The sequence below is a fragment of the Labrus bergylta genome, chromosome 5, assembly GCF_963930695.1.
Source record: "Labrus bergylta chromosome 5, fLabBer1.1, whole genome shotgun sequence".
Classification (NCBI taxonomy): domain Eukaryota; kingdom Metazoa; phylum Chordata; class Actinopteri; order Labriformes; family Labridae; genus Labrus; species Labrus bergylta.
Genome location: NC_089199.1, coordinates 19,294,598 through 19,311,352, shown reverse-complemented (window position 1 = coordinate 19,311,352; position 16,755 = coordinate 19,294,598). Strand labels below are relative to the sequence as shown.

At 41.4% G+C, this 16,755-nt stretch overlaps 1 protein-coding gene across 2 annotated transcripts in view; it reads right to left on the bottom strand.

Moving 5' to 3' along the window:
- The window catches only part of igsf21a (immunoglobin superfamily, member 21a), a 244,804-nt gene that overhangs the window by 162,062 nt on the left and 65,987 nt on the right, over nt 1-16,755 (bottom strand). For both annotated transcript variants that reach the window (XM_020633082.3, XM_020633083.2), the window contains exon 2: nt 2,266-2,378. In XM_020633082.3, coding sequence (XP_020488738.1) covers nt 2,266-2,378 — 113 coding nt within the window. The remainder of the gene's footprint in view (nt 1-2,265; nt 2,379-16,755) is intronic.

The window sequence follows — 16,755 nt, the reverse complement described above, 5'->3', positions numbered from 1 at the left end:
TGCTGTTGCTAGGTTGATCCGAAGTTAGGTTGAGACTGCAAATCCAATATGGATGCGGCCGTCGATTGGACTCATTTTCTGCCTATGTCACAGACGGGTCAGGGTTCGTCCAGTAATATTTACAGTCTATGCTTCTGACTCAGTGCAACATCAAGGTTCCGTCAAAGCTTTCTCCAGGACTAAAAATGACATTTTACGAACATACACGGCTGCTATCTGCCAGCCTCGGTACCTCTCGTATGTAAATTGTATTTCATGTGTGGAGTTTCCATATTGCACGTGTCTATGATGTCTAGTCATGACGGGCCTCCATGCAGTATCAAACCCCAAAGACAGAAACAACATTTTTGAAGCAGATTTAATAATCTTGCAAAAAAAAAAAAAAAAAAAGGCTATAATGCTTACTTTTTGCATTTGTTCATTTGTTTTACGCCTTAACCATGTGCTATGTTGTTAAATGTTGATGTAATGGTGTTATATTTGATCTGTAGTCTGCACAGAATGTTTTATTCTGAATATTGACCTGGATTCCTGCCACTCCTATGTATATCTTCCTGCGTGGCTCATCTGCTTGGAGCAGCTTGACGCAGCCAAACAGCGGCTCAAAAATAGACTACACGCATATTTTTAGCGCAGCAGTGCAGAGAGACGTTTCTGTAACGTGCTGTGTCGCATCTGGTGGGATCACATGCTCGAACTAGAGTGTCTGCCATCATAGCTCCAGCTATCTCATCACAGTGGGAACACAATAAAAAGCTGCATACAGTGGAATTTCGGGCTCTTGCCTCTTTCATGCATCATACATGAAGCGAGAGCTGCGCATCCCAGGAAATGTGTCCTGATCGCTTGTTGCTTTGGAAACACTTTTAAGGTTGTATCACAAGTGTTATGACAGACGAGCGCAGAGCATGCATGCATTTCCTGGTGAACCACCAAAAGGCTTGATTGATTTCACATTTCAGGCTCTACAATTTGTCTGCAACACATTATGCAAACACAATCATCACCAGGCAACTTCAGCGACAACTTGGTGAAGAGACAGACCGTTTTTACAGAGCAAATATGCCCATCTCTCAAGAAAATTAACACACTTTTTGCTGGAAAAAAAAAAAAAAAAAAAGGTCAGACGAGATGACACAGAGGCAGCTGCAAAAGCTTCCCAATTCAAGAGCTCATCAGTATCTCTGTATGTGAAACAACAGCATCATCTGTGAAATGTAAGATATTTTTAACCGATTTCTTCTTTGATACAAAATGTTAAAAACATGCCAGTTTTGTGGAAAATTAAACTCCATCTTGGATAAACAATGCTTTTTTTTTCTCTCCTTTAACAGCAATCTAATTATTGGCAGCACATAGAAAGTGGAGTACACCAACTGGGATTTTAATAACTGTTGAGACGCCAGCTGTGAACTATTAAGACATGATGGTGATGACCAGCGGATTGAGAAATCAAAATCCCAAGCAACAGCCAGCGATGCCTCCCATACAGCTGCTCCAAATAATGATCGCTTGTTTCCTTACAATTGCCGTCTGACAGAACACCTTCTCACAATACGGGAATCCAAGACACAACATATTGGCATTCAACTCCTCACAAGCTAAATCACCAGGCATAAAAGAAATGGATGCCTAACAAAGCTGGTGCCTGACATGTCGAAGGATGAGGCAGCTTTTGTTACTGGTGCCTGTTGCATATGTAAGATGTCCACATTGGGGGTGTGTACTTTTTATTGACCAATGAAATACTTTTTTGGTCTTCCCAATGGATTGTTTAAAAGAAGTAGATGTGGAGCCAGGTCAGGGGTGGGTTAAACCACAAATATTTCTCACAGCCAGCAGGAGGAAAACTCTGATTGTATAAAAAGTCTATGAGAACATGATAACATAGTAAAGCTTCAATTAACAGACCGGGCTTTGATTAACTTCAGTGTATGACGTGACGCTGCCTTTATTTGGGACGAGCGTCAATAAGAGACGGGCCTTTAATTATTTTTTAAAAAACTCAATCACAGCAAAGATGTGAAAGACTATAAAATGGTAAAGTCACACCAGAAAGAATAATAAACTGTGTACAAAATAAGGATATCAATAAACACGTTTAATTTAAAATCACTTAAGTGATCTTGCTTTGTAAAAGATTTGTGCCAACCTGCTGCACTGAGAGAGAGAGAGAGAGAGAGAGAGAGAGAGAGAGAGAGAGACTCTGCCAGATGTTTCATCACAAGCGTAATGGCGTTGACAGCATGAAGAGGTTTTACTCACCCTGTACCAAACAATCTCTCGAAGCCTCCCGTCAGTTTTGAAGTTACACTTGAGAGTTACAGTCTCACCCACGACAACCGGAGGCAGGGGCTCTATGGTTACTGTCAAATATCCTGAAACAAAACAGAAAGGAAATTAGTTTTATTGCATCTTACAAAGGAAAAAAAACAAAAAAACACTTTGCCTTAACTGGATAGATTTTTTTTGTTTTTTTGTCGTGCTGCCCATAAATGTTAGACAACAGTAATAAAGCAGTCATGAATTTAGAGTATCCCAAACCTTTTAAAAAGCTTAAGGTTGCCTGAGTCAACATTCACTTTTGGGAAATTGCTGTGATTCATTCTCATGCAATTACACAACAAGCTCACCTCCCACGGGGGGGTTAGGTGTCTCACTAAACACAACTTGAGTTGCTCAAGCATTCATTTCTCTGCGACCTTCTGATGTTTCTTCATCTGGATCGGAGATGAAAACAAACAAACGAGACTGAGTACTAACATGCCCTAACTTCACTATAAGCCTTTTTCTTTTCATATAAGACATAGCCGTTAATCCAAACAATAACTCTGTCTGCATCTCACATTAAATTACCGCAATGCAGAAGTTATCCATGAGTTTTTTCCCACCTGCCAAATCCGTTTAAGCTTATTGAATGAAGTAGGTTCTTTGGCCCTGAATAAACATGCTCAGTCATTAAAAACCTGCGACAGAAGCGATGACATTTGACCTGCATCACACTTCTAACAATGGTTGTGAATAATTGATCACCAGTAAAAATAAAGAACAAACAAGCGGTGTGAAAAATAAAAGAAAAAGAGAGTTGTGTGTAAATTATTAATTTTTCAAGGATACTATTGGGTTGTTGTGAACAAGAACAGCTAATAAACAGAGTGGACTATGAGACAGAAGAGACGGCTAATTGTCACCGTGCAGTTTGTAGCCTTGAGCTTCCCCCAAACAATCAACAGTTCTGCAGAAATGACTGACTTAAAGCTCCTGTTTGAAGTTTTGAGTAGTAATTGACAAAAGTGAAATTAATAGGGATGCATGTTAATGAGCTACCAAAGCAAACCAGACCATCAGCATACAAATGGACTATTTCTAAATAGTTTGTTTTTTTTCAAGCCTGAAGCCACTGCTTAAGGAGTCAGACAAAGTGGTGAGTTACCTTTTATTTGTACACTTCTCCTGGAAAACATTCATAATAAGTGTCACTTTTGACCTTAAAAATAAATAAAATGGAGAGGTTTTTTTTGTTCTCTAACTCCCAGATGGAGGCCATTGGGCTGAAACGCGGCTGCGTTTTTACACTCTTTTTCCTATCCTTTCCACCTTAACCTCTCCAACACAAGTGTGCCCGTAACCGTTTCAGAGACCACTCAACTACCAAACAGAGGTAAGCCGGTCAACTGTTGTTTTTTCTGTTATTTGTCCCCACTACAGCGCACCTTGTATTACTCAACTCTACCCGACACACAGTGAGCACGGCAGCTTCCATTCATAGGTTTTTTTTGTTGTTGTTAAAAAAATTATTACTTTTATATGTACAGGTTATGACAAACGGGATAATCACTTGTGTTGAAAAATGAAGCCAATGCAGGAGTACAAAAACCTGCAGTTCCTGTAGTGTCCACATGGGGCTGGATGGACACATTCATGTTAAAAAGCCAGTTTTTACAGCAGAAATGATCATGTTTACAGCCTGGTTCAAAACACAAATTTGGTCTGAATAGTTAATTTATTTATTGGCACACGCAGTAGGGGAGGTATGTTATTTTAACTCAACAGCTTTGATGAAATCAAGGCAGAGAGTTTTTTAAATAATCTGACTGATGTATGGGGTGTTGTAGCTGTTTGTGAGGAGGCTTAAGGTATACCTCAGATCCATCCCTCTTAGTGCTTTCACACTTACAATAAACTCTTGATATTTGCAAGAGGAGCTGAGTGTGTGAAAGCAAACAGCGGAATTTTTTCACTTTCATCAGGAGTTTCTTCCCACAACCGCGCACAAACTTAGACTGTATGCACGCAAACACTACGATTTCTGTGCAATCGCACCCTCCCATCTAGAAAAAAGAGCAAGTGTGAATGAGCAGACCAGGGGGAATTCAGCGGCAGAAATGTTCAGTAGTCCATACAGGCTTTTGACTGATACTAGGTTGACAGTAAGTAAGTTTGAGACTCATCACCAAAATGGCGACATCCACCAATGGGTTTCAAAAGTCAGCTGGAGAAACTAATGGGTGACATCACTGAGGTGACGTCCATATTTTATAGTCTATGGATAAAAGGTACTGCTTTTGTCTACATGTGGTGTCACAATTGACACAATGCAAAAGTTCCTGAGAGGAGCTTTACGTTCTAAGGCTTCTGTAAACAAAAGACACACACTGATTAAAGCAACACACATTTATAAATGATGCACAGGCCAATTAAAAAAACTCAAAAGTGAAGGAAATATGGGAAAGAACTGTCAAATGCAAGGGCCGACTTTGCAGAGATAAAGTTAGACACAGATTTTAAAGAGAGGTTCGGCTTTTCAAAGAAAAAAACTAGAGTGTCTGATGGAGTCATGACCTTGCAGCATTATACCTCATCTTCGTCCTCTTGCACAGCCGTCTACACAATAATGCATGCACACACCTGCAGGTAGACTTCCATTAAGGTGAAACGCACAATAGTGCAGCACATCAGCATAGAAATGAGATCAAATCTCTCAAAATGAAAACAGGTGGATACAAAGGCAATTACCAGGTGATAATGACATGGGAGTAAAAAAAAAAAGAAAAAGAAAAAAACATCCAAAAACTGGAGGGAAGGAAATTAAATGAAGACTGTGAGGTAAAGGCATTACAAAGTCTGGGGGAGCTCAGTGTGGTTTCCAAAAATACATCTGTTAAATCTATGTTAAAATGAACCTAGTTTACATATGAGTGGAAAAAACATCTTTTTATGTGCTGCAGCGCAGGCCATTCTGCGTGGGCCGATTTCCACCGACAGACAGCAGCACCTCTGCCCGACATAATGGCAGTTTCAACACATTCGGTATTTAATGAGGGGATTGTATCTTGTAAAACAGATGGATATGACAGTAACAATATAAAACAGAGTAAAATGGGACCTCGTGACCAATAATTATGTTGGTAAAAGGACATAAAACGCTGTGAGGGCGTGAGGCTCTTGCAGAACTCTGCAGGTGATTACAGCAAAGAATGAAAGTGTAGAGATAAAGAGAGATGTGACCTCAGTCTGACACCATGTAATGAAGATCTCATTCCGGGTTAATGGTAAATATCTGAGAGGCCTCTGTGTGGGCTTTATTCACAGTGTTTCTTTTTTCAAATAATAAAAAGTGAGTTTGAAGATCTTTACAGTTAAGTTTTCATAGCGACGGAAAAACAAAACATTCTGAGGAAATGCACTCGCAGCGTGCACATGCACTGTTTTGTAATCTATTGAAGTTTCTGAAATCCAAAACAGTGACACTCAAAGTGCCTCTTCAACCCGCCTGCTGAGTCTGCTTATGTTGACTCCACCAAAGTTTTTAACCATCAATGCAACTTAACAAATGTGTTTCTTCTTATTGATTGTAGCAGTGTGGGCCGGCAGTGTCGAAGGACTATAACAAGAGGAGCGTGGGTTAGGAATACAGAGATTTGTTTTTTTTTTCTCTTTTTGTTTTCTACACAAAGCCGCACAGAATGTCTTCATGCAGCTCGCGCGGCAATTCATCTTGGATCATTTTCTGAGTAGCTAACACTTCTGTGCAGAGCATCTCACTAAACAAAATGGAAGCCATATCGGGCAGTGAGTAATCAAACTTAAATAGTCAAATAAAATGATATATCTGTAATTCACACTTGCATTTGTTTTGAACGCATGTGTAAACAGCCGAATATTTTACTCTGACTTTATCAGGAGTTTCTTCAGCAGAAAATTAGAGTGAGCTGATGTAACCCACACATTCTCTGTCCGCGCTGCAGTCCGTCAGCACCACGGTTTTGCTCTGTCAGACGCCGCACGCCCTGCCCCACTGGATCCGTTTCCGGAACGTGAGCGCAGCCATGATCAGCTGTACACACATCACAGGGGAACTACAAGATCACGCGGAAACAACAAGGAAAACGTGCAAACAACATGTTGCTTTGTCTTTCGTTCGATGCCTGTTTTGACATTATGTTGATAAAGTGATGGAAAACACGATTGTGAGTCTGTATATTGTGTTTTATTTTGAAATTGACCGGATGCTCTGCACGTTTCCTTGTCTGACTTCCTGTCCGGGTTGTTCTATTCTCTTCAACTTGACGTGTGCCTGCAGCGTCCTCCGCCGAAAAATAGACTCGCAGCATTTTGGCAACGAACGGCGGCATAGTGTGTGGCGCTGAGGGACTGCGGCGCCATGGAGTATATGGAAATTGGGGTTGAGAACAAAGCAGGATACAATCAGGACGATTCACCTTGAGCTACTGGGAGGGGCTGGTGAAGTTTATTCCCTGCGATCGGTGCACGACCAAAGACTGCATGTGATTGGTTTGATCTCTGTGAACTTTATGAAACTGCTGCGTTACGTTTTCTGTTCACCAGTATGTCCCACTAACATACTGCTTTGTCTACAGGGGGCGCCACAACACAAAAGATCCTCAGAGGAGAAGTTTTAAGGCTTTTGTTAATTAAAGACTCCAAAAAATTAGTAAGCAAACATTTTTTTAATCAAATTTTATATTTGTATTTCAGTCAAACATCTCACAGTGTTTGAAACATTCACTGCAACAAAACATCGCTTGTGTTTGACATTCAGGCTCTGACCTCATCACTCGTCGCAGTATTAATTTTACATGTTTAAATTTGCGCAGTGATGGGACGATTTCTTAACCCCCACCCCCCCCAGTAGGAGCCTACAGATGGAAGCTGGGGTGGTGGTGGTGGTGGTGGTGGTGGTGGTGCTGAGTAAGAGAGCAGTACTGCTGCAGGTCAGAGCGGACAGTGGAGCAGAGGGAGAGACCTGAAGTCTTGCAGCTGAAATAGACCGCTAATTGGAAGGAGGTGTCGTCAGGTGATTGTAGATAATGACGCATGTCAGGTGTGAAGCTGGTGCAGCTTGAGTTGTCTGTCTGAACTAGCTCGCAGGCGTCGCCTCATTTACTTTAATTTGTTAAATTGAAAAATATAAGAGTATGACGATTCTTTGATTTGTTATTTTTTCAAGTGTTCACGGCGTTAGAGATAGTTCAATCTGTAGGGACTTGTGTTGGGAACTGGAAGGTCCCCGTTCAGTATGGACCATGTGTGGAATTGGTCTGGTTTCTGGAAGGATGCCAGCTCACTGCTGATGTGCCCTTGAGGAAGAACCCCTAACTGCTGGGCTGCTCGTGTGTGCAGCTGTGAAATTCTCTTGCAAAATTGCACAGCTGAATACTCACTCGCACACTGTGAGACGTTGCACTGCAGGAATTCAGCGATTCTCACCTTCAAAACACATCGAGCGTCTTGGCTGCGTTGGTAGACTCAGATCGACTCGTCTCTCGTGTCAGTGCACCTAGATATGCTTATTAAAGAATCTTAATTTAATCAGCAGGCTGAAAAGATCTTCTCTCTAGAGTCAAATTGAATGGATAAACCTTTTCCGGAGACTGCATGTCATTAAGACAGAGCTGCTGCTCTTAGAGAAAATCCTCACCACTTACTTTGAAGCCACCAGAGGAGCAGGCTGGCCTTGTAAATGTCTCTGTGTGAGTTTGGCGGGGAGGTGGTGGAAATGCAGATTACAGGGGAGAAAAAGTCGACTGAGTCGTCTGTGGAACATAATGTTACTCTCTCTCTCTCTCTCTGTCTCTCTCTCTCTCTCTCTCTCACGGGGGGATACATGTGTGCTTTGCTTTTAAGAGAAGGACATATTCAGGTAGGAAATGTTCCTTCCCAATGCAAGACGTGCTATCCAAAATGCTTCCACTGTAAAAATGTGACACTTGGAAATAATTCCGCATAATAAAAAGAGTAATGAGGACACATCATTCAGACAATATATAAATACTGCACAAGGAGCTGGGTGGTCTTGCAGGGATTAATTGTGAACAATTCATTGCTTATGTGGCACAGAGGAAAATAAAGCATAGCCGATGACAGAAAAATGCTCCGGAGCGTGCGGGGAGGATGAGGAATTTTTAAAAGAGCAAATTACATGGGTTACGCACTCATGCCAAGGGAAGTTCACATTTCAAATAATCCCCGACGAGAAACTGGAGCAGTTGCAGGCTGCACATACTAAAGCATGAGGGCATAATTCCCACGCAATTCAATATCCACGGACTGCTATCCAAATGACTTCATAAATTAGACACGTTTTATTTGCCAATTCTCCGTTCAAAGTGTTCCAAACACAGGAAATATCTCCTTTTATTCTCGATAGGTCTTGTGATAACACAGCGAATACGGGCTGGTATTGAGACTGTAAAACCTCCAGTGTTAATTCAACTCTGAACAGAAAAAAATCAACAACGTGCGAATGCTCATGGACGCCATCGCCCATCAGAGATAATTCAACACTTGTGGTCGTTTAGACAGCTGCCCTCCCCGTGCAACAATCGGCTCTGAGCGGACACACAAGTCTCCAATCAGCCCGTGTCAACTCCAAACTCAAATCAACATTTACTCCTCCGTGCAGACTCTTTCAAACAATGTGGCGGCTTATTAGTTTCTTCAACCAACATAGATGCTCCCTTAATTAAATATGGAAACATCTGGCCCAATTCCTCTGCCATTTATCACAGTTTGTCACATTCCTCAGAGTTCAGAAAATTAATTAAAAGGAAAAACGGTTTATTTTTAAGACCTTTAATTTGCAAGTTCTACTCAAACAAACAAAACCATTTACCCAATAAGTCAAACAAGGAGGTCTAAATTAATTTAATTACCGGCTTTGTCAATGTTTGATTGTGATTAGCCATCATCAAGGTTTCATGCCTGTAATTGCTGCTATGTGTTACCGTGTTTTTACTGACATCTGCTACTGATGCAGGTCTTATTATGGACTCCACAAGCTAAGCCGGCTCTCTACATTTTACAAGTTGCTTGACCAACACAGCTGGCTTCCAACCCAGGTCTAAACTGAGCTACTGCTGCCCTGCAGACAGACACAGTGAACACTAAACTGTGGTTTTTATTATGTCATTTTCATAAAGGCTGATTTTACAGTTACAGGGAATGCATTTCTTTATGCAGTGTGATTCACCATCAATGCACTACGAACTACAACAGCCCTGTGTCCACCTTGTGTCTTTGTTCAGTTGTTTTCAATGAGGAGAACAGCAGGCAGCCGCTCAGAGAGAATCTTAGCGCCCAGCATCCTTTTTCCAAGAGCCCTGCCTTTATTGTCTTTTCCTCTGAGCACTTTGAGTTGAAAGGCGCTGTTGACATGACCAGCGCTCTTTTCTAAATGTATGATATTCCCGGTATCATGTCTTGTACCCACATCCTCTTTGCTCCGTGTCTGACCCCCCCCACTCTCACCTCCCAGCATTTCCTGCCTCTCTTCAGCTGCCCTATCTAATAAAGGCAAAAGTTCCCCAAAAAAATCTTTAAAAAAATAATAAAACAATAGATTTTGTCAAATGATGTGCTTCTTTGGTAAGCACTACTCAGCAGTGAAGCTGTTAAAGGCTCAAATATACTTGTTTTTGAACCTAGCATATGTGTCTACATCCTGCTGCGTCGTGAGCGTAAATGTTCCCATACTTGCCGTGCTACTGGATGGCTCCTCTAGAGGGAGCACCACATAAATCAGACGGTGTAAAAAAAAAAAACAAGTGGAGATGATCTGTTGCCAGCTATTTTGGCACGCATGTTTGTTTCTATGCAACGGCAATGCTATATCATGAGGGTAGTTGCATACTTGCTCTATTAACTTTTTTGACATTGTTGTAGTGTCTCTAGTGTTGTCATTTCCTGTTTCATAACCATTCAACTCTACACTGCCCCTAGTGGTTACACGCATATTGCATCCTGTGGACGCATATAGCCTTAATTCCTGAGGACGTGCACAACCAATGCTCCAAATCACCGCAGCATACGCAAGGCTGATGTCATGTGTTAGCTTAAGTGTAGTTAAAAGCAGGTATACTCAGGGCTTTAGGTACAGCTAGTGGGTCGTTATAGTGGAAATAAACGTATTTAGCCCTGCATTACCCTGTCAGGGTTTATTTCTAATAACTTACTCCCTGATTGTTTTTACCTTTGTTTCTGTTAAGACTTCATAAAAGCTGAAAACTTCAATGCTTTTATATTATACATCTGTGTTTGTATGGATTATTTCAATGTGGTGGTGAAATTCCCCTTTGGATTAATTAGAAGAGTGGTCAATAAATTATACAGCAGTGTTTTGTTATTTCAACAACTTTATGTTAATCAGAGTACGAGTCCTTTAAGTTGTTTGAATTCAAGATGTGGGTTGTGTTTGAATATATTACACTTTATGCCTTTCCAAGAAAATATGACCCAAGTGTCAGGCTGGATATCTCGAGTAAGCTCTAACAAGTTACGTCTGGCACTGCCAACACCTGCGCTTCAGCTGAGCTTAAACTCAACAGACACAGAGACTTACATTCTGTTTTCATGCTAGCGCTGCACAGTATCGATCCTTTTCTGTGTCACAAGCTCTGCCTCCGAAGGAAGCCCTGAGTTTATTTATACAGTCCTCACAGCCACCTACCCATGAGCTTTTTTTCTGCATGAGTCAGACTCTCTGCGAGGCCGATTTTACCTCGAAATCACACACTCCCAAACACAGCTGTGATCTCACATCTCGAGTACAACTTACAGAGCTCGTGTCGCAAACAGCTCCAATTACCGAGAGGAGAGATTAAAAAAACATGGATGACAATTTTTAATTGTTGTTGATCAAACAGCAAACGCTCAGCACCATCAAAGAAAACAAGTTTTGTCAAAGGGATGTTATTTATGAGAATGTGAGGGTAAGACAGCAGAAAATCTTTCAAATGAATCCTCTCGTCTTGAAACTATATATCCACTTGGCCGTGAAGCCGAATTCTTGGATATCGTTGTTAAGTGCACATAAGCAAGTGTGGAGTGGCCGGAGAGTGCTCTGCATTTAATTGGCTCATATTAGCCGGTTGTGGAGGCAGACGAGGCCTCCGGCTTGTCTTAATCCATCAGAGGCGCTGTTGGAACAACATCTAATGAGGGCTGCAAACTATGCTTTCTCCCATTAATAACAGCAATTTGCCAAGATGCAATGAGAAAACAAAACACAGCCAATGACAGACCGGCCCAAAAATGTGCCTGTTATTGTGCTCTGTTGATTTATGGCTGTGGCCTACCTTTGCTTGGATGTCACCGAATCTAAATGCATGAGAAAAATGGATGGCAGAGTTCCTCAGCTCTCTTCCTCCTCTCAGAGTAAATAAAGAGATGATTTGCTGTAAGTAATACATATTAAAGCATTCTCCCAGCCACGAGAAAAAAAAAAAAAAGAGTTTAGGACTGCAAAAAAGTGACATAAGTTCACATAAGATTTACTAAAATAAAGGCTGCAATGCCTCCAGTTTAGCATAACGTGTTGATTAGTCAACCATGATTAATCACCTTAGAAAATATGATTAATCCTGATTAACCATATTTCTTAAAATACCTGTGACGTTATAAAATACTGCAAATGTATCACATTGAAATACAGAAAGCTACTAGCAGCTTCTTGCAACACAGCCTACAAGCAGCTGGGTCAGCCAATCAGATTTGAAGTGGGGAAGTGGGACCAAGCGGCAACCTCGGCTCTTGAAACTGAAGCCAATGCGAAAGTGCAAAGTCCTGCAGTTCGTTAAGTGTCCGCTTAAGGCTGGCTGGTGAATGGCAAATTTGCATATGAAGTCATATGAATATATCTGTTCTTCACCTCGTAAAGCAGGAGGCGATGTTGTAGGTGTAGGCAAAGAGTCATCGTTTTAAAGATGTTAATGTTTAAAGGGGCTATATGTAACTTTTTACACGTATAAATCGTTTTTTTTATCGCCCCTTAATAAGTGAACGGTTAACTGATGTGAAAAAGTAGATGTTCATTGTCTGTCTGTGTTGCCTGTATAACATTTTTCCCCGGGTCGTATTTTCCGCGAAAGCTCCAGGAAGTGACATTTTATGCACGTTCTCTACGTCCTCCTCACTCCGCTCCGCTTACAGAGATCAACAGTACGAACTCATCACACACTCCCGCTCTCAGCCAGTACCTGCCGAGACTGACGTTTGTAGGATGGAGAATGATGATGACGCTCGTTTGTGTACGTACGAGCACGTATGACGAGTATGCAAGGGAGATCGAGCAACAGGTTACTGGTGCAGTTCACCTAACGGCCATTGCTACAAACACGGTATTTTTTGTTACATATAGCCCCTTTAAAAAATGACTTATTTTAACTAAAAATGCATTTAAATTGTTGTCGTAAAAAAGTACTCTATTTAAACGTACACTGTGAACATAACAGATGGAAAACAAAATGGTAATATTTAGCGTTTTGTCTGTTACACTTTTTTTTCAGTTTGACAAAGTGTCACAGTAAACGGGAAAGTGAGGCTCACTACATATAGACACATCTTTTTGCAAGCAAAAGGTTAGCTATAGCTGGATAACCATAGCTCCTACACTGCAGTGAAGACGAGATAAGACAAAGAATTACTGCTAATTTCCACATACTCTGTACACACTGCAGAATGTCAGCGCAGAAACCGTGGTTGTGAAGGAACGCAGCGTGCACGGATGCAGAAATTGGAAGTTATTTCTTATTATTATTATCTTTTTTTTTCAACATCTGTAATCAGGTATTTCAGTGTGGCCGTTTGTCCACTGCAGGATCAAAGTCCAGCAGTAATGACACACATGCTGATCAATAACTCAGCTAATGACTGCGCTGCTAAAAGCAGGTATCTGATTTGAAGGCGGGGGTGTGAGACAGGTGTGCGATTGATGTTCTGTTTAAGAGCCACATATCAATGCTTGACATGTTTCTGCAGCGCTAACCTCTTCATTTGTAATCTCTGCATTTAGTCGATGTTCTTCAGGTCCCCTAAGAACAAACGTGAAAGTGCACAGCCTTAGGCAAACACACACATAGATTATGTAAATGCAACACATTTAATATCTTATTCACATTATTCTCAGTGAAGAAAAAAAAACCTAAATGAGGAACTTAGTGGCCATTAAAGCTCTTGAAGAGCAAAATGAAAATCATAGAGGTACATTAACTGCGTCATCTTTTAATATCTTAGAGATTGAATAAAAGTTATGAAATAAAGATAATGGGGATGAAAAAAAATGGCCCATTTACAGTCCCATCACCAGGTGTGAGTAATTGGTTGAAGAATATAACAAAAGCTGATACTGTCAGGGGTTCTTTGTTCACGCTCTACGTCTCAAAAACCAGCAGAGAGAGAGACAGACTTATTATTGTAAAGCACTGGAGCACAGAGAAATTAATGTGTTTGATGTGTTTCTTCATAAATGACCTTTAAAAATATGAAACGCTCTCAAAAAGTATGCTTCACTACTGAACAGACCAAATCTATACAAGGAGCTCTTTTTGTTACGGTAAAGAACAATAATGCCTACAGGTCTGAGGAATAAAGGACACAATCAGCATGCAGCTGTCAATTAAAGAAAGAGGGGAAATGCGGGACATTTTTACAACTGTGAGCCGTAATATGTATCTCTTTTTTTATAAGCTGTGTTGCTTGCGTCTGTGCTGCTGTCTTTCTTAAAAATAGGTGAGCCAGGGCAAAAGCTCAAGCTCACCAAACAGAGGACGTCGACGACAATGTAAGATGTCTCGAGCCTTTAGCTACAGCTCTCTTTTTCTGAAGGTGGGCGACTGATCAGGTATTTCAACCTTAATGATCTTACTGGTAACTTTAATAATGTGTTGCAAAATGTTTTTGTATCCTATTGATAGATGACCAAACCAGGTGATAAAGCCGAATGTGAGGACAGACTCCAGCATGGATCACTGTACTGTAGCATTACTTGTTGAAATGTGCACATCCGTTAGTTTGACACTGGCCCTCTGCAGGAGGTTTCGTGAGTTGACACCTAGTGGAACCTGCCCAAGTGGAAAATTCCTCTTGGCGGAGCACCGCTTTGAAAGGACTGTTTTCTATTTGCATCTGTTTGTTTGACTTCCTGATGAAGGTAAGCGATGCCAGTGGCGTCGTAATAAGTGGGTTTTTAAAGCAGAATGGAAACCCTTCAGGGTGAGACAGCACCTCTTTGTGTTGATCATCCTGTCGGGGGTTCCATTCTTCGGTAACAAGCTGATCTCTAAACATGATCTCGCATTTATTTCATACTGAAGTAACCCAGTGAGCATCGGCATGCTCATTCATTTACTAATTCACTCTCCTGCTGCAAAAACCTGGACTGTCATTCAGCCCAGCTCAGCAAGTAGATGACCATTAGTTGGTCTAATTGGGTTTATTAGGCTTTATTTCTGTGGTTGATTTAATTATTTTTGTGTGCAGCTGTGGCTCAATTGGTAGAGTCGGTTGTCTCTCAACCGGAAGGTTGGAGGTTCGATCCCCATCTCAATCCTTGGGCAAGACACTTAACCCCAAGTTGCTTATGCCATTCTTATGCTTAAGAATGTGTATGAATGGGATTATTTCATTCTGATGGTCACTTTACACAGCAGCCTTTACCATCAGTGTGTGAATGTGTAGGTGTGACATGCAGTGTAAAAGCGCTTTTACCATTTCATCATCATTTGCTAAAACTTGAATAGATAATTCCAGTATTTTATAGCAAAACTCGTGTGTTTTCCAAATATGGTCCTATTTTTCTTATTTCACTCTTCCCTTCCTCTCTGTTTGGTTAACATGTTGCTGCATCGCTGAGATGTGGACATGTGGCATCGCTGGCAGTCTGAGCTTTACAGGCAGAGAGCTCCGAGGAAGGCACACAGCGATTTGTTTGACAGCTTGAGTTGCCTTATTGGTCTCTGTTGTGAAGCAGTGTCTACCTGTGCTGCTGCATCCGCACATCTCACAAATGTCCTGGTGTTATAACCACAAAACGATGGCCCAAACCACCAAAACAAGGCCTTAAATTCACCTTGAACCAGCCCGAGACTATCTTTTATTAGTACGCCAAGATGTATACTCTTAAAGTAGATTTGATCATCCATAGGATCAACCTTTTTTATTTTTATTTTGCAAAGAATAATCTGAGCACTTCCTATAAAGTCATCATAAGATCTCAAAGAATTTCATTCTGCAGTTGCTTATTTAATTGTAACCCTCCATATTTGTTGTGCACAAAGATTTCAGCTGCTCTAATTAGGTTAAAGGTGTAAAACATATATATATTATCACTGTGTCACCTTCAACAAACTCACATTGTGACAGCCTCTGTGGATGAATGCACCTCGCGGTGACGGATGTTCAACAAAGTCAACACGGCTCAGGTAGTGATTTGTTACTGTACACGCAGGCTGAGCTCAGGGAGCGTCACCACGGAGCGAGAATCTGGATGACTGCTCGTTGATTTATTCCGGCCAAGAACACAATCTGCGCCTGTGGAGAAGGACTCCTTTTTGTCAACAGAAAGCTGATGCCTTTTTCAATCAGAGTGATTTACTGTTTAATGGCATGCTTCAGCTTCAAGAGCGCCGTCAGTACCGGTCCGTCTGTAATCCGACGCCCTCCCACATAGCAATCACGACGAGCCCGATCAGTGGGTCCTGTATCTGTGAGGAGCCTCAGGCTGCTGGGATTTCCATGTCAATGTAAGAGAGGAGTTTGAGAGGAAGAGGAGAAGCAGCCAGCCACATGGAGTTAGTCAGAGGCAGTGGTGTGCATGTCGTTGCTGCAGTTAGCTGGCCCACTAGAAGCAATGAATTTCTGATCCGTCTTCTCCTCTCTTTCTTTGCTGTCCCTCTCTTTGTTTTCCTTCTACTGGAACTGCAAAATAGAACTGTGCCTGTCCTCGTTTTACCTTTCTCTTTTTCCTCGCTGACTGAGTTTCATGAACCTCAGCACCATGTGTCCTGTTAAACGTTTGAGAACAGACCTCCAGCAAACATTTTAACATCAACCAAGTCGATCATAATTTTTTTTTAAATCATCAAAGCTCTGGCCTTCTCTTTTTGGCAGCTGAAATCTCAGACTTCTGATTGCCACTTTCCACAACTATAAATTTGTCTGGGGCACCGGCGGACGAGTGGTTGGTTGGTTCGCATGCTCCATGTGCAGAGGCTGTGGTCATCACAGCGGGCGGCCTGATGTGGCTCCTTATAATCGCTCTCCCTCATATGTGACTCTTTACACTGTCCAGTCTGTCCAATGAGGGTGTGAAAAAGCCCAGAAATAAATCTTTAAAAAACAAAAACAATTAATTTGTCCAGATTTTACAGATGTGGAGTGTTTTTATTTTTTGCTCTGACTTGTCTTATATTTTTGGATCAATACCTTTTGTGTCTTTATTTAGAAAAATCTAACAAT